At 42.7% G+C, this 18,246-nt stretch overlaps 2 protein-coding genes across 3 annotated transcripts; both read right to left on the bottom strand.

Moving 5' to 3' along the window:
* Nucleotides 1-229: 229 nt before the first annotated feature.
* On the bottom strand, nucleotides 230-13,392 carry LOC126914445 (mastermind-like protein 2). 2 transcript variants are annotated; one of them, XM_050718407.1, is made up of 3 exons: nucleotides 12,687-13,392; nucleotides 6,588-6,696; nucleotides 230-4,382 (listed from the first exon to the last, which is right to left on the bottom strand). In XM_050718407.1, the coding sequence occupies exons 2-3, from the start codon at nucleotides 6,691-6,693 to the stop codon at nucleotides 1,654-1,656; spliced, it is 2,835 nt and encodes a 944-aa protein (XP_050574364.1). In that variant the 5' UTR covers nucleotides 6,694-6,696; nucleotides 12,687-13,392; the 3' UTR covers nucleotides 230-1,653. The 2 variants fall into 2 exon arrangements, with proteins under 2 accessions (XP_050574364.1, XP_050574366.1); XM_050718409.1 differs by lacking the exon at nucleotides 12,687-13,392 and adding an exon at nucleotides 8,226-8,244.
* A 2,588-nt stretch (nucleotides 13,393-15,980) lies between these two features.
* LOC126914477 (peptidylglycine alpha-hydroxylating monooxygenase) lies at nucleotides 15,981-18,244 on the bottom strand. Its single transcript, XM_050718498.1, has 3 exons — nucleotides 17,981-18,244; nucleotides 17,581-17,796; nucleotides 15,981-17,490 (listed from the first exon to the last, which is right to left on the bottom strand). Exons 1-3 carry the CDS (start codon nucleotides 18,089-18,091, stop codon nucleotides 16,819-16,821), a joined length of 999 nt encoding a protein of 332 aa, XP_050574455.1. The 5' UTR covers nucleotides 18,092-18,244; the 3' UTR covers nucleotides 15,981-16,818.
* Between the last annotated feature and the right edge of the window lie 2 nt (nucleotides 18,245-18,246).

The raw sequence follows: 18,246 nt of genomic DNA, 5'->3' as shown, positions 1-18,246 counted from the left end.
ACGCTGTTCCCCCCCGGAGAACCTCGTTTCGCCGATAAATCATTCAATGGACGCGTGTAATCGATCGCCGTTTCTTTCTCGATCCTAAGGTATCAACGATGCTGGATAAAAATGACCGACGCGGACGCGACGCTTCGTGACCGATCTTCTGCTCCCATCGGAAACCAAAACGTTCTAGAGCAACTGGCAAATAAGTCTGGATAGACGCTTGCAAAAGTACAAATTATAGTAACCTATAATGCGATAATTTATTGATAAACGGAAAAACAACAAAACGTGTGACCGTCAGGTACAATTCATCGTACGTAACATAGTACACACTTATAGAGTACGTACGAAAACGATGCTCCGAATCCGTTTCGCGTACACATTTTATAATGTCGAGTACGTGACCCGTTACGCTGCCACGCACAAACGATCGTTTTTACTCGTCGTGTAACGTCCGAATTCGCAATACCTTTTGTATTTTGTAATACCGTGAAACGTAACTGTTAAGTGTCGTCGTGATAACGACCGGACGTACAGTCACCGCTACGATCGTAACCAATTTCAACAAGTAAATAAAACGATTGAAATACGAAGTTGGATATTGGTGCATATACGATAAGCACGATGACTGGTAGACGTAAGACTAGCGTTAATAATACAATACGAACTGTATGCGATGGCAACGTCTATGGAAGTCTGACTCTTATCGTGAGCGTCAACGTGATCGTGAACGCGGATATAAATATTAGCGTAGAATTAGTGATCGACGATCTGGACCGATCGAATCGCTTATTGCGCGCATGATGCATACAACAGATATATCATCGATCGCGATGCTTGTGATAATAATTGACGATATTACGATACGATATTGCGATAAATACGTTTCACGGATACCTTGGACCTTTTCACGTGTACATCTAAGTGTATGTTCGAGCTAGGATCGATTATTTCGAACAGGAAGAACAGTACCAAGTGAAAAGACTGTTTGGCGCGACGACAGTCGGTCGTGCAATAATTTACAATAATAATTTACGCGTTGAAAACAGTTGTAGGTTGAGCGATCCGCTGATTCGTCACGACACGCGACGTATATATTTCGCTTATACGTATACATGCGCGCATATATCTACGTATATGCACGCACGCGTGTATCAATAATTTATACGCATTTATTTTGTACGCGCGATCGTGTGTGTGTGTGTACATATACTGGCACATTAGAAATTGGCGCGCGTTCTCGTATCGAAGACGAGAGACCGTGCTAGATCGATAGATCGCGGATCTACCACGATGAGCCTCTGCAAAGGTGATCGCGTAATTACGTGACAAAGTAATTGAAAATAATCGGAGGAAATTGGATCGTTGAAACGCGAGCCAAATATCCGACAGATTACGATCGAACGAACTCGCTGCAGATTCGCGTTATCGTTAGCTATTTCGATTAGCTGACAGATATTTGCTGGTTCGACCGATTCGAACGTGATATTTGCTCGATCGAATTTCGTACGATCGAACTTGTCGTGTTCCGTATAAAACGACGTTCGCGTTTATCGTAACAGGTGTGTGGAACCTAGAGCCAAGTCGAATCTCGATTTCATTGATGCTTGGATCGTACGGTGGCGTTTTGCAAGAAAATCCGTCGACCTGTCTGCGCGAACAGTCTTAATTGGCGTTGATCTCGATCGTGGTCACTGTGTTTCCTCGGTGTTCGTCTTCAGCCGCGGAAGAAGAAGGTGGTACGGTGAAACTTGCTAAACCGCTCGCCACCAGACTCATCAGATTATTTTGCCGAGCTTTCGCGAGCTTCTCAGCGCGCGCCTTTTCCTCCGTCTTCTTCTTCTCGATCGCTGCCGCTGTCGCGCTGTTCCTGTTTTTCGTGTTCTCTTGAACGAATTGCTCGAACTTGGATAGTTGTCTCTCGGTGACGCTTTCCGGGATCTCGTTTCCCTCTACCGGTACGCCGTGCTTGCTCACGGTAGGTTTGTAAGTCTTCACCTTTGAATGACCTTGAATGATAAGGTACATCGGGCCACGGATAGGTTTGGCCGGTTGTTTATAATGCGAGAAGATGGGATCCGTGGTCAAACTCGGCATGGTAGTGATCGGAGGAGTCGTGGAGTCCGGAGGACGAACCGAGGACGACCCGATCGATATCTTCTTCCGGCTGTCTCGTTCCTTCTCCCGCTTCTCTTGTTCTTCCATTTCCACTTCCATTTCCACTTTCTCTTTCTCCTTTTCTCTGTCTTCTTCTCGCTCCTTCTCGTCGGCCGCTGCCTTTTTCTCCGAAGAATCTCGGTCGTTCGTTTGCAAATGTCGAGTGTGTGCGTCGACAACGGTCAAAGCCGAATTCTCGACCGAGGACGATGGAGCGGTAGGCAAAAAAGGAAGAGAAGTAGGCGTGGGAAGGATAGACGCAGTGGTCTCTGGTACGCGAGATCGATGCCGATCGAAATAATGATCCTCCGTGGCGATCGAGTGCGCGATCAAAGTGGAAGTTCGCGGCGGCGAATCAACGAACATCGAGGGCAAATTCTGTAACTGCGGCGGCGATCGATGCGCGGTCGACTGATCTCCGACGATCGATGATCCCATATGATCGATCGTTGATCTCATGGGCGGAGGCGGTGCGTGCATGTGTGTCATCGGCGGAAACATCGACATCGAGACTGGAGCTCGAAAACCAACGGTTGGACGCATGCTATCGGCAACGTGCATCGCCCCATGGTTAGGTCTACCCTGTGGGTGCATCATCGAAGAAAGAGGAGCTTGCGGTGGTGCAAACGCGAGCAAAGAATCGACAGGATGTCGGGACGAAAACGGCGCCATCGTCGAGTGGAAATGCACCGCGTGGTGCTGCTTCTGATAGGTCGGCATCAATTTGTTCGGTAAAATGGCAGTGGACTGAGAAGTCTGTGGAAAGATGGAAGACTCGATCGGTAAATTTCGAACTGGCTGAAACTCGTTTTTCGATGAGCTTTCAATTCCCGCTTCCGTCCCCGTGGTCGTCGAATTTTCCACGAAACCGGCTACAGCGGTAGTTTCCGACGGCTTTAATTCCGAACTCGAAGCGAACTTCTTCTCCGAATAGTTGGCCGGCATCACGACCGCCACTTGACCTTTCTTCGTTTCGTGCGTCGTCTCAATGTCGAGACTATGGGGCGAATTAGCGATAACGATGTGCATTTTTTCGGGCGATCGGCTGCTATTCCATTCGTCCGTATTTTCCTTTTTATCGTTAGCGAAATTTGACGCAGAGGTCGTTGTAACGGGTGACGCCGTATTCGACGAATCGGCCTTCTCCTTTTGACCTATAATCACATCTTCATCCTTGTTGTTGTCTCCGTCGACTATTATATTTGCATTCTGTTCGATGACAACTTGGTGATTCGAAGATGCCGCCGCGACGTGGTGATCGATTTCGTATTGATCGTGAGAGTAATCGGTGGTGTGCCGAATAGATTGACTAGCGTCCGATATGGTCGACGTAGACGACGGAACACCGTTGCTACCGGTTGGCCAGCCGCCGGATAAAGTTTGCGTCGACTGATAAATCAGATTGGACTTTTCGAAGGAAACGGATGGCGTGGTCGCCACGCTTTCGTACTTGAGCTTCGTAGGCTGCGACGGCGAAGAACCGTGCACGCTCTTGATCGTTTCCACTTGCATAGAGACAGTTTGAAGCGGGCTTTTGTTTTGAGAAAACTTGGACAAAGTTTGAGACTGGAATTGTGATTTTCCCGGTTGCTGCTGGTTGTAACTTTTCGGTGGAGGTTGCGAAGCGTAGAATTGCGAGTCTTGAAGCACGGGCCCTTCTTCCGTTTGCGTGTTGTATTGTTGCTGTTGCTGTTGCTGCTGCTGCTGCTGCTGCTGTTGAGTAGACTCGACAAAGCTGACGATTTTGTCCTTGTGAGTCAACGGTGGTGGTAACATCATCGTGTAAGGTTCTGTCTTTTGATTGTAAAACGGACTAGGATAATAGCTAGCTGGTATCGATTGAATTCTATTTTGATTCCTATAGTCGATCGGCCCGTTTCTGAAGTTGCTCGTTCTCACGACTTTCGGCGGTTCTGCACCGGTGCTACCGGTGAAATCGTTTCTATACGGAACATCCTGATGATTCGATCTCGTGAATTTTGGCCCGTCTACGAATTTCAAAAACTGTTCCGCTATTTTGGGGCTGGTTTTCTTCGCGGTAACTCCCAAAACGAGAACGTCGCGTTTCGCGGATGGCTCGGTCGTGTGAGAATCTAGCCAATATTGAACTCTATCGAGCACAGGAGGAACATAATCGAAGGTCGGATTGTTCTTCAGAGGATCTCCACGGCCAAGCGGTGTCCACTCGTCGTAATCCATTCTTGGCGAAAATACCCGCGGCTTGCCTTCATTTTGGCCTGCAAACAAAATAGTTTGGTACACTTGGCTGAAAGACAAAAACGATAGAAACGCGTGGAAAATACGAATCGAACGTATGAAATATATCTTCGAACGAACAGCAACCAGTTGTATCGATCGACGATTCACTGCAATCTCTTTACTCGTTCTAATCAACTAATTCTATCAATCCCATTGCTGTACAATGTCGTTCCGTACCGAGGAATTTATCGAACAAGTTAAAGCGACGCGTTATAAAACGCAACAGTCGACGAATAGAACGCGGTGACGTTGCCAAACGTTTTCGCTCAAAGAGGAAAAACGATATCGATTGTGCGACGGCGCGACAGCAGAATGATTTCTCTTGTCCATTTCCGCTTGTAACGATCGTTGATGTGCTTTAAATAACCGATCGTCTCGACGCGACAGTGCAGTGCAAGGAGAAAACGCGAGCGGTGCAAAAAAAAAAAGGAAGAAAAAGGGAACGGTGGTTGTCGCGTAGAGACGACCTATGGGGATGGCAAAGCGAATATGTCTCTCAACGAATCGATTCTTTTTCTCGTTCGCGTCGTCCGCTGTCACGAACACGCGCGTAGGGTTAAAAATGTATTTTATTCGAGTTCGCTGTACGCGCTTCAGAGTTGCAACGAGTCGCGCGAGTGATAGTAAATAGTTTGCACAAATAACTACAACTACGGCCGGAGGATCGTGTTCGTTCGTGTCATGCGACAAAGGACGACGCATACACGAAACACAAAATACGTATACGTCTCGACTTTCACAAAATTATCGCACGAGTGTCTGACCAAACAAAAAATACTCGCACACAACGGTACGTATACATACGCGAAAACGAGCAAATGTGAAGCTTAGCCCAGACTAACGGACGATTATCCACAGTCAAACCGCATATGTTGCCCGCGGAACATTCGCAGAAAAATCTGTATATTTACACTGCCTGGCGACATGTAGACTGTTTACAGACAATCTGTCAGTCTGGACCAGGCTTAAGTATAATCGTCTAGTACGCCTGATTTTTATTTTTCCCCGGAGCACCTTGCTCCATTCCTTGACAACTGAGCAAAGATTCATTAAGGTTAAGTACTTGCAGTCCCTGCCATCGTCGGGACAAGAGGAACGAATTTCTTTCGTGTCCCAGATTTATTGTCGCTAGCTTCAAATCACTCCTATTAAAAACATATATATATATATATATATATACGTTGCAACGCTACCTTACCAAAAACTCGATTGTTTTGGAAAATATAAATGGAGATAATATAAATATTATCTATTTTCCAAATTTTTCATCGCTCACTGTTTACTCGCGTTGCAAAAGTTTAATCAAATGTCGCAGCTAATTTAAAGATAAATTTAACGATAAATGAATTTACCACGTTGCTTCTTTCTCTTATTTATTATATCGCGCTTATTACGCTCGTACGTTATTCTCTCCCTCTCTCTCTCTCTCTCTCTCTTTCTCACACACACAATTTTTCGAAAAGAATTATTCCAATAAAGTAAGGTCGAAGAGGTACATATGTATATACATGTTGGGTGTGTATCGCCTAACAGGCGAACATACACCACACGTGTATACAAGCGTTTTCCTACGTTGCATGTGTATCGATACGCGTGAGTGTTCTTTTAGCACCGAGCTGAGTGACCTACTGACCCGACACATACGCTTAGGCACACAGGAGACGTATATGTAAAATTTCTCGGCAATGGCAATACGTTTTTACTAAATACAAACCTAATGGTATCTATAGATTGAAATATTCGCTAGTCGGCAGAATGGTTGACAACCGACAGTGTCGAAAACTAGGCGATTCGATGATATTCGCCATTTACATACACGTACGCCTAGGGCACACGACGATTTCGAATTGGTGAAGTTCGCTTCAACCGATTCGAAATATTTTCGACGGCGTACGAAGTTTCCACGATACGTAGATTAAAATACTCAACCGGAAAAATTGCCGTAACGCGAAACATCGATCGCATCGTGTCACGACCGTTCTCTGTCCGCATACGGAAGAGGACGTCGACGACTGCGTGATCTAACGCTCGATTAATTAAGCCGTCCCAATTGGCGATCGTACTCTTCGACAAATTTTACGATCGACTAAATATTTATTATGCTCTCGGCTACGGTATCTGTCTGGAATAAAGGATAAGGAAAAAATTGAAGGAAAGTTGAGGTAGAAATCCAGGTGACTTACCAGTCTTGTTTTCGAACGTAGAGGAAACGCTTTGACACGACGAACAACAGATCAGCCCCGCCAAAAATAACCATCTATGTAGTAGATTCGCCGATCTCCCCGACATTTTCTGAAACAGTGAAATTTTCGATAAGGTAGCATTGCTACGTGTTATCAACGAGTTTCAATCTTCCGTTACAACGATATAGAATCTAATACGTTTCTGGAATCGAGACACGTTCACGATACTCCGTATCCGTATCTTTTCTTCCGAGAGTATCGACGAGTCGTTTCGCTCGATGGATACGCTTCGTTCAAGATCGATCGAGATGCGTAGAACCGCGATAACCAGCAGGAACTACCAACGGGTTCGACGTTCGGAAACTGTTTTCGTCCTGTTCGAAATCAATCGCGGTTAATTGACGAAAAACATGGAAATTCGTGTTCGCGGGAAGGACCACGCTTGCGTGAAATTTGAGTTTGTTCTGTCGGTCGCGTTTATACGCGAGTTATTAATAAATTCCGTAAAAGGGGACTGTAGAGTTCAGGGAGTGGGCCAGAAAAGACGGTTGAAATGGTGAGGTACGCGCACGTGCACGTGCGCACGCGCGAAACTCGCCCGTGAATTCGGATTCAAAAGCGTCGAACGATACGACGCGATGGTAATACTTTCACCCGAAACACGTGCAAATCATTGTAACGACACGCAACAGTCACACAACGACGAACATCGTCGTCTCTCGGTCGCGTCTACCTCCTAATCTCTATCCCGATATTAGAGTCGGCGCTGTTTAATTCAAAAATGGACAGTAGGTCGAGACGAAGGGATGTTTGTTGATGCACGGGTTTCGGAAAGCCTGCTGGAAGCGGTTTCCATGGTATTTGCATGCGCGATCGTGGTACAACGTATGTATGTATATCGAAACGAGGAACGAGAGAAAAAAAGAGAGAGACACGTGGTAACGGTAGACGGTGCTCCGGGCGCCGAGATCCTCTCTCCCCTCTGTCTCTGGAATAAGATTCCCAAAGAAAGAACGTAGCCAGCATAAACGAACAAGCAAAGAATGCCGCCTTCTACGATGCCGCCTTCTGATTCGCCGTGATTCGACCTTGAACCTCCGATCGAACGTAACAAACAATGTTCGTCTGAAATTTTCCAACGGCGTTACGAAGGGAACTACGCACGTATATAAATATATATGTTTAATCGACGTTGCGATAACTCTCACTGCGTCGATAGCGACGTTATCGTTTCCGCTACTATAGAACGCATCTCCCCGATCGTTTCGTTCGGAATCGGTTCGCGAGACCGTCGATAGATCGTTGGCATTATCGGGCCGCGTTTGGCTTTCGTGCTACACCAAACGAGACGTCTGTCTCTCGATGAATAACAAAACGCGTCGTCGCAAACACTTTCTAAATCGATCGCGACACAACGCACGACGAACGTTCACGCCTGATATTTGCTCGTTTGGTCGGTCGTAGGTTACTTTCCGGTTACACGCGAAGATAAAGATGTCGCGAGCGGATCGTCGGATTTACAGAAATCGAATTTGCAACGAACCTACGAGAGATCGAGTTAAAGAAATAGCTTTATACTCTCGCACTTATGTAAGTAGCGGGGAAAAAATTAGAGCGAGATTAAGGTTGTTCGAATACCGTTCCAGTCGCGCGAAAAATTGTCCACAACAGTTCTCGGTTCTCGTGTACGACGGTGGCGAATCGCCATCGAACCGTCCCTACTTACTAACCATGCAGCGCATTATGTGTTGCCGGTATCTCGAAAATATACTTCTGTTTCGCCGTGTGCCAAAAACAGAAAATTGTAGCCATCAGCGCCCTTAATTACTTTTTGTTGGTTGCACGCGGTTCAACGATAAAGCAAAAAAGCGCGGAGATTGAGATCGAGAGAGGGGACGGGAGGGAGTCTGGAGGAGTAAGAGCAACAAATGGGTAATTCGGAAACACTTCGATTCGCAAAACTTTACTATCGTGGTGTAATATACGGGAATTGGCGGAGCTGTTATTTGGAGGGTTAGAGAAGAAAGAGAAAAGGAAAGGCGAGGTAAGGTAAGGTAAGGTAAGGGAAGGAGTGAGAAGAGAAACGAAGAGAGGAGAGAAAGAGAGGAAAGAAGAGAAGAGATGAAAAGAGAAGGGCAGATGAAAACCGGAGCGGGAAGAAACGGTGCGGCGCGAACGGCCCTGAGATCGAGGTTGGCTCGCGAGACAGCGTGGCCCCATGGTTTCACTTTATCTCTCTCCTCTGGACCACACAAGGTTATCGTGCGCGTGTGAACGCGTCTGTAAATGCCTGTAAAATTTCCGTGTCCCGTGTATTAGTGCGTAAACGTATCGTCGCACGATCGCGTCCCACGTTCCAGCTACGTTGATCCGGGAATCGGATGATCGACGTTGAAGTTGGCCCGCGCGACCAGCAGCTTCCGGGGAACAAAATCGCGGCGATCGAACGAAAGTGCTGTCTCGATATCTCGACATGTTGAAGTTGAGAAATTACCTATCGAGGTTAGTAGCCGAGCGAGTAGAGGCTGAGCATCGCGAGGCAAGGCAATGCAAGTGTTGGCTGCACGAAAGCGAGACAATCGTGATCGTAATTGCAGCCGATGAGTAAGCGCGCATCGTGGACGTCTAGCGGATATCGTGAAAAGAAAACAGAGGCGAGATGGTGCGTCGTGAAAATGCGAAGAGCGAGGGGTCCGATAGAACGAAAACAGCTGTTCTTTTCATCGAAAGGAGAAACAAGACTTTAACGAGACACATCGGCAAGAGGGCCGCGAGGGGAGTCGTGGCCCCAAAACCAAACCGGCCTATATTAGCTAAGAAGGTGTATTACGTATGCAGGCCGTTCGGTCCGGCTACCGCTCCTCCTCTCGCGTGCGATGAAATTTTCATCGTGGTTGCCTCTCCTGTGTACGGGATACTCATGCGAAACCGTGCCGAAATGCTGTCCCACGAATCTTTCCCGATCGGCTGGACGCGACGTAGCGCGAGCAATAAAAGCCGGCAAAAGCGAGAAAAAGTAGTCGGCCCGCAGACCTCGGACCTTGCCCGTCGAGACGTCGAGATAAGCCTGACAATTCGATCCGAGAAACCGATCGAACCCTTGTCGTTACTTAACGTAACACCGATTTCGCTGGTTACGCGTCAACGTAAAAATCTCATTCGATTAACGCACGATCGATCGATTGCCACTATACGACGCTATTTTGCCTGTCTTTCTTTTTTTCTTTCTTTCCACGAGGGAGTGGAGAGGGGGAAAGAGAAAGAGAGGAGGGGGCCAGAAGCGTTAATACAGAGATCCTAAAAGAAGAAAGTACGTATAGTAGTTCCGTATAATTCGTAAAGATTTTCTGTACTTCCGTTGGAATCGTGTCCCGAATAGGGGTCACGCGATTTACATGTGTTCGCTCCTTACATCGACGAGGATTTCACCGGTTCTTTTCTAGGTGGTCTTCCACCTGATTGGAGAAATAACGAAAGTTATGGGTTCCCGTGAACGGCATCAATCCCATGAAATAAATTACGACAACGAGACAGGGACGTATTTCTTTCGCTCGTATTCTTTTCCAGCGAATTCTTTCCTTGCAATCCGTAATTTAGGTCGTCGGGTATGGTTATAGTTGCATGACGCTGTTGTTAAAAAGAAAGAAGAAAAAAAAAACAAATATATCGATTTCTTGTCCCTTCTCGCGAAGTAACTTCATATGGATATTTATTTCACCGAAATTTATGAAACTTCTTTGATCGAATAGCGACCGAAGTTTCGATCGAGACGATTGACGATTTAAGAGTCTGCGCCATCGTGTTAAAATCACGAGAGAGTCGATGGACCTTTTCGCGAAATTGCTGCCGCTCTTGATTCGCGTTTCCCCTGGCTCGCTGGATATCGATCGATACTTTTTATTGTCAAAGAAAAAGACGTAGTAAGGTGCGCGATATAAAATAAAACTTTCTTGCCCGATTAAATCTATTATTCGTAAAATATCGAATCCTCTCGTGGCTCTAGCTTTCTCCGCTTCTCGCTTCTTTAACACGACAGGTATTTTATTGCATCTTCGTAAACATGTGCATACAAAAACGAATATTTTCTAACGATCTTCTACTTTTCCACTCGTTGAATCTTAAACCTCGAATTTTAAATATCGGAAATGTTCTTGCCATATGTATCTTTCGATCGAGTTGTATACAGAAAGTACAAGCGCGTCAACGATACAAGAATATTTATCAATTTTTCTCTGACTTTACGAAGATCGTCGGAGACAAAAGCATCGCTCCCGTTTCTTGGCTACCAAGAAAGATATCCGTACGCTCGTAGAAAACTCATAGAGAAGAAGAAGAAGAACGAGAACACTTCGTATCTGCTCGTACGTAGATGCGACCATGAATCACATGTATATGCGATATCCGGTCGTATCGAAAATTTATTTGCGAGTCTATTGCTGAAAAGTGTTTCGATCATATCTATACTGTGCTGTCGTAGTATGCACGTAATATGTTTAAGTCGAAACGCATTTAATTAGTTTGCAAGAAAATCGATGGAGCTTCGAACCGGTGTAACTGTTAAACATGGAGACAGTTGCGAACGTGAAACGCTTCGCATTTGAAATAGCGTAATCGTCTTGGAAGTCGCTGTATACCTATAACAAGTACATAACATCATCGATCGAAAGAATAGGATGTCGAGGATGGAAGAGCGGTTTCTTGCGAGCGAGCACGCTACATACGGAGAAGAAACTTTGGCACTCTTCCTGAATGTCGATGAAAGACACAGATGTAATTTCGCGCGCGCGAACAGTCCAATCGGGGATTGGATACCCGAGTACGGTATTGCGGAATAGAGGAAAAAAGATGGCGACCTAGTTCGAATAGTTTCTATATGTGTTATCCGCGAACGCTGTTTAGGCTGATTCGCATGAAAAAGTTGATTTCAGTAAAAGCCTTGCCAAGTCGATGTCACAGTTTCCGGCGTGATTCGATATTAAAGAAATTTCCATTCGTATGTTCGCGTTGCAGAAACCCTAACTGGGTGCGCGATGAACCGAGTCTGAACAACTAACCTAGAGTTCCACCTCTTGACGCTTAGAATGTCTGAGAAACTGAATCCGTCAAAATTCGTTCGCTTCTCTGCGCGTCTCTCGTTCCGATTTAATCATCAAATTTAAAATCGCGCATAGGCACGATACTCGAGCAACGTATTCATAGACCCGGGGCGTTCCTTCCTAAGTTAAGTAAACGTGGAAGATAATTAACGTCGATGAAAAGGTGGCTTTAAGTTCCGAATTCGAGATCGTGTTAGCGCGAGAAATCGATAAGGACAGCCGTAAACCGAAACGATTAAAGAGCGTACAATTGCACGAATTGCACGAGCATAGAAAACCGTGGTTCGTTCGATGCTGCGCGAGCCTTTCGGTTCGTATAATAATTTCGATAATTGTAATTCTGCCACGATAGACTATTTCGTTCTACGTGGCTATTGTAACATGTTTTTCGAATTCGTGACAGCTATACCTGGACGAATCGCGTACAGAAACCGTAATGTTCCTCGCACAAGCTTCGCTTTTCTGTTAAACGTACTTTCTTGCAGAGACTAGGAACGATGGAAACGGTGAAATCATGTGAAAAGTAAAACGAACAAGAACGATAAAGAAAATTTGAATCGTGCTTAGATCAAAGCCGCTCTTCGGTCAAGTTTCGCTGATATGTTGGAACCTACGGTATTCGCGAATCCTCAGTGGCAACGGTTTCGCGTGTCGCGGTACGAATCTCCTCTGTTAATGGGTAGCATTAGTGTGAACTCATTTTCGTTCGTACGTGCACAAATTGTACGCAGATGCTGTATTACGCTGTTTCGAGAAATCTTTCGTCAAAACTCAAACGTTTCACATCCGTCTTGTCAATGGAATGATCCAGTTCTCGACATTCAAACATCAAGCTGGCGAATCCGTAAAACGAATACGATCGTACCCTGCAGATGCGTTTTAAGCGTTCCTCTTTTTACACGCATAGCGTATTCGTTCTATAATACATGTCGCTTCGTCGGTTCTTCGCTCGTACTATTCGACACAGGAACAAGAACAACGAAAAGAAATGAAAAGAACTTACCGCGGTTGTGGCGAATCCCTTTTCCTTGTACCAGTAATCCCTTCTATTTGGAAGCGATAGCTGTAAATCTATCGAGCAACCTTAAACAAAAACTAACGACGTTCTTTCGTTCACGGGCATAGCTTCTCTTCCTCTGTAATCTCTCTCGTTTTCGTTACGTTATCTTTTCCTTTGTCTTTGAACGATTAGAAACCGGCAAGGGTAACGACGAGGATGAGGATCGAGAGAACCAAGACAAGAAACAAGACCGAAACGACGGGACAAATCTCTTCGACGAAAAATATTTAGAAGATTATCTTTCTCGAGCGATAAAGATACAAACCGAGTTGTTTTAAGCGAACTGCGAAATCAAACGATCGATCGTTGAGTTGTGCGTATGCGTGCGCGTGTGCGTGTATGTTTGTGCGTGCGTGGATATGTATGATATAACCGAAAAATCGCGAAAAGTAACGAGACTCTCGTCGGATTTGTTTAGCGAAAGCTCCGGTTCGTTCGAAGCGCAGTGGAGAACTGAGCAAAGTGCCGGCCGGTCGAGGAGTCAGACGGGCTTTTCCAACCGACTTAACCAATCGCGACTTCTCTCTTGTCCCACGTGCCTCTTTCTCTCTCTCTTTCTCTCTTTCTCTCTTTCTCTCTCCTTCCCATCACCCTCTTTTCTCTCACCACCGACTTTGCACTCGGCAGAGTTATCGCTAGCGTTGCGTTCAACTACACCCCCCATAACGATGCATCCCTCCATGCGATGCAACCACAACCCCGTATCCTCCAAACGTTCCCCAGTTTTGCGCATAATGTATCGACTAAATTTTCCTGCGATAAATTTCCAAGGATAGTTCTACACCGTCTTCGGCGATCTCTCAGATTGTCCGATCCTAGATCGAAGGCACGAAGTACCGATTGTTCTCACTGAGAGAATCGAGGAATTTGTGTGAGCGTGTATAAAGCGATACGTTGAAACGAGGGTGGGAGGGCGGACAGATAGAACAGGAAAGAAAGAAAAAATGGAAAAAAGAAGAGGGGGGAAATAAATATGTACAGCATACAAAAATACTATCGAAGGAAAGCCGAGCGTTTAACGCGTATCTATTCTCGCTAGAATTCTTCGAAGATGTGCCACATTGACAAATACGCGCGTTCGACTCGACGCAATGTAGCCTCGTTTGCCGTTAATGGGCAAGATATGTTTTCGAATCTAAAGCTTAATCGGACTTCTAGTCTGCAGTAATATCTGGTTCATACGACCTATACGTGTAGCGAAATCAAACCGATAAGACGGCTGCCTTAAGAAAATTTGCACGATCCAAGTACACGGTTTAATTAGATCGTAGACTTTCGCGCATTAATTAACCGTATGGCAGTGTCCGCTTCTGAAATGGAAATCTGCTGAGCTGAATTTTAAAAGAAAAATGCAAAAAGCGATTCGTAATTCGACTCTATTGTATATAACTCGGTTATATCGCTTCCTCTTGAGGAATGGAAAGGCAAGAAGATTCGCGAAGCGTAATTTACGATCGACAATGAGAAATAGAGCTCGATAAAAGAAACAAGGAAAATGTGGAAGGGGGATAGCGAGGGGCAGAGAAACGAAAGAAACAAAACTTAAGTCGGATCTATTTGGTTCGTGCCCCAAGTTGCCTCGAACAAAACGTGATCGAGGCCTTACTTTCGAAGTTGTCTGCAGAGGATATGTATGGTCGATCGGGCTGCATGTGCTTCGGTCGCTTTCCTAACGACGAGACATGCTTTTACCAACGATGATACTTTTATGTGCGCGTGACGTGCTGTTTTCATTGACGCATTACTGAACTCTGATTGTTACGATCAGCGGTGTCGCATGTTCATACATATATATGTATAAATATTATTACAAAAAATCGTAGTCATTGGCTTCGTATAAAGGATAAGATGTATATCCTTGCAAAGGACAAAGATAAAAGAGAAGGAAGAGGAAGGAGAAGGAGTTACAACAATTTAGTTCTTTCGTTTTCGTTTCGATGTTATAGGTTATGAAGCTTGGAACGAAAGTTGAACGTTTCGTTTCAAAAAATTCAGCACGATTATCGCGCTAAATATTCGTAAGTAACTCTCTTGAATAATCGTTAATGAAACCAGAAGTTAACAGATCTTGACAATGTCCTATTTTTGTTTAATGGAAAAATGTATGTTAACGCAGAAATATCTAACGCGCTGTATCGTATTTGTTCCTGTTCTAACAACATTCTCTTTCCTGTTGATGAGCTTAATTCCTGGCCTTTATTAGCTTTTAAGTTTGAAAAGAAACAACCAAGCCACTAACGAAGTCGTAAGTCGTAATATACGAAGGAACACGTTTAAGAACCGGAAGTATAAAGTATACCGTGGCTTCGAGTCAATTTTACTTTCACAGCAACGAATTATTTCAATACTACGCTTCATCGTGCAATCAATTACTTTCATAGAACTAAATCTATCATTAATTTACCCTGTCGCATAAAAATCCACTCTGACTTTATATATAGCAGCGTCGATGTCTCGTTTCTATGTAACATCTTTTACAACGGTACGAAAGGAAGAAAGCTACATCGTAGGTAAATATAATGGAAAAACAAATATATGACATAAATTTATGTATGCAACATTTCAAAAGGAACTGCTTGGTTTTCATAGCAAATTAGATCGTTTCTTTTTGTTTCTTCGTAACAAAGTCGCGCGATCATTATATATTAAATCGTTCTGAAAGAAAGAAACAAAATGCACTGATATATAAACGACGTAAAGAAAGAAACCGGTCTTCAATTTTACACGTAATAACTTTACAAATCGATATGATTAACTGAGAAGTTTGAAATATAATTAAAAATTAATTCACCCAACTCCCTCTCCGCCCAAATTCAACGAAAACAGCGAAAACACGTATTAACTTTCTTTCCGCGGAACAGCGAATGAATTAGGATGTTCCTCGTGTAAATTGTTCTCCCCTATATGGAAGTACGAAAAACGATGCAGAACTTAAAATCGGTGAAAAATCGTGCGTTTCTTTAGCGAGTAGAGAATCGCTAACTTTGAAAGTGCTCGACCACGTCAATAGATTCTTTTATATACTCATTGCACTTTCTCCGCTCATTTGTTTTCCAAAAACGTACGACCAAGGTTATCGACATACTTTTCAAGAGAACTAAATCTTAAGAGAATAAACTTTGCAAAACACTTTTGTTGCACGTATTTGTAAAACTATAGTAATCAAAATTGTAATCCCTAAGTAATCCCTACGCTCCAACGTGAAAGGAAAGCGAAATGAGAATTATGCATTTGAGATATTTTATAATATATGCATGATTTATTAATGTATTGAAACAATATTGTTAAATGAATATTCATAGAAATGCATCTCTGCATCTTTTGTATAATTTGAAAAATAAATTTTAATTGCTACACCTATAGATAAAGTAAAATCGCATCACGATCATAATACGATATAGGTATTATATTGTGAAAATATTTTACCTTCAATCACGTTTAATCATTAATGACGTCTTCTTCTTCTAATTTTCGAATTATCGCTGAATTTTCAAAAATATTAACCAAGATAATCTATATTAACGCATGTACATGGTTCATAGATATGGCAAAAAAGTTTTAGTTAATATTTGTTGATTATATTATACTGAATTAAAGATTTTTGATAGAAAAGATAGAGTTTCTCTGGAGTAATAGATATTTCTTCTCTCACTGTACATGGGCAATATTAATGAACTGAAATTATCAACAGGTACATTAGAAACATTCTGATTGATGGTAGGCTTAATACAAAATCTTGTTTTCTTTACAGTTGGATGTAAAACATTAGTGTACATTGTATACTTGTATAAAGCTAATTAAGTACTCTTTCTTGTATACAAACTATTAGTAACAAAAGGTAATAAATAATAATACATAACACACTGTATAAAGTGCGAGTAATGTCAACTTAAATCTGAAAGTTTATCATTTGCTAAAAACAAATTTTATTTTGTAACAAATAGATAAAGTACTTTCATTATTAACTCGGCATCACACGGATACTTCCGCTTCAGAAGTTTATCTGTGTACGGCCGGACTAACAGCTTCATATCTGTACCAATCTTTAACCAGGACACTTAAAATCGATATTACATTATAAACTAGATGCCTCTATAGTAGGAATATTAAATAGACCAGCATTTTTCCAATAATAGTTAGGAGGGCCACTGGTAAAACAATATTTCATAGATAGTGGTTCGTCATTTTCAACATAATACATCAAATAAAAATTGCACATTTCATCAGCTTTAGTAGGACCAATGTATGTCCAACTATCGCGTGTACTATACATAGTACAACGGGCTGCTATTTGATCACCTTGTTCAGCAGAAACATTTTTATGTATAAGATAAAACATTTGAGGTGTTAAAGGATCTCTTTTGCCTAATTCTATCCAAGTGTAATCTGGTTTTATCAAATATCCAGAAACTACTTTACCAAGTGAATGAGTATGGGTTCTATATGCAAAAGGATGAATAGTTTTGTTCTCTTTTATTATGCAAGCTGTTTCCATGTATGTTGTACTTCGAGGTGGTATAAAACCTCCAGTTCCCAAAAGGAGAACACCAGCTAATTTATTCAATGGACGTAATGTGTAATAGAGAAATACACCAGAGTCGTCAGTGCCAGCATCTTGAAATTTTGCAGTATGTGCATAATGGACCTGCAGAACTAGATATTTAATCGAGGAGTCCCCACCAACTTTGAAACCCACCCCTTCTGGTAAAATTAATGTTGGAGCATCTCTGGCCCAGGCATATAATATCTGTATAAAATGATAATATAATTAAATATTTATAATATTTCTCTTTAAATTCTTAAATTATTCTTTTAAACATCATTTTATATTACATACCTGAGAATTTTCTGCACAGGGAACGATTGTATCTTCGTTATTATTTATACCATATCCCATTTCTCCACAATTCCATACTGATTTTGAACTACCAGGTTTTCCACAACCATATAAAAGTATATGATGAACACCTGGCATTGCATTTGGTTCAAAACCTGTCAAATAATAGTTTTGGGAAGGATCTACTTTAACAGGAGTACACAAATATAATTCCTCCTAAAAATAAGGAAAATATGTTATCATTATCTCTTTATATTCTTCCTATATTATTTGCTTGACATAAATTAAACATTTGATTGAAACGTTAAAACGAAAGAGATATTAATTACAACGTCGTTAAACACATAAAAAAATATATTTCATATTGGTATCTTGAAATATAAAATCTGTATTTACTTACCCTACTTGATGTAACATTTGGCATAAGCAATGCATATTTATTTACACTGTTACATTTTATAAATTTAAATAAAAGTGCAAATAAAACATAAATCGTGAAATCTCCTTTCATCTTTTTGTCAATATTTCGAAATATTACATTAAATTACATTAATTACGAAATCCACGTCGTCTTATCAAACGTCACCAATCGATATCACACACGGTCACAGTACTTGTAGTCCACGTACAGATAATTTCTGACGTAGAATAAGCATTTGGAAACGC

The sequence above is a fragment of the Bombus affinis genome, chromosome 3 (genome assembly GCF_024516045.1).
Source record: "Bombus affinis isolate iyBomAffi1 chromosome 3, iyBomAffi1.2, whole genome shotgun sequence".
Lineage (NCBI taxonomy): Eukaryota > Metazoa > Arthropoda > Insecta > Hymenoptera > Apidae > Bombus > Bombus affinis.
The sequence above is the reverse complement of the archived record's forward strand: the minus strand, read 5'-3'. Positions and strand labels throughout refer to the sequence as shown.

Excerpts from the sequence above, each read along its gene's own strand:
- LOC126914445 (XM_050718407.1), bottom strand. The coding sequence starts at position 6,693 with ATGTCGGGGAGATCGGCGAATCTACTACATAGATGGTTATTTTTGGCG. Across the intron at positions 4,383-6,587 it reads TACGTTCGAAAACAAGACTG|GCCAAAATGAAGGCAAGCCG; the intron begins GTAAGTCACCTG and ends TTTTGTTTGCAG.
- LOC126914477 (XM_050718498.1), bottom strand. The coding sequence starts at position 18,091 with ATGAAAGGAGATTTCACGATTTATGTTTTATTTGCACTTTTATTTAAA. Across the intron at positions 17,797-17,980 it reads CAAATGTTACATCAAGTAGG|GAGGAATTATATTTGTGTAC; the intron begins GTAAGTAAATAC and ends CCTTATTTTTAG. Across the intron at positions 17,491-17,580 it reads CCTGTGCAGAAAATTCTCAG|ATATTATATGCCTGGGCCAG; the intron begins GTATGTAATATA and ends CATTTTATACAG.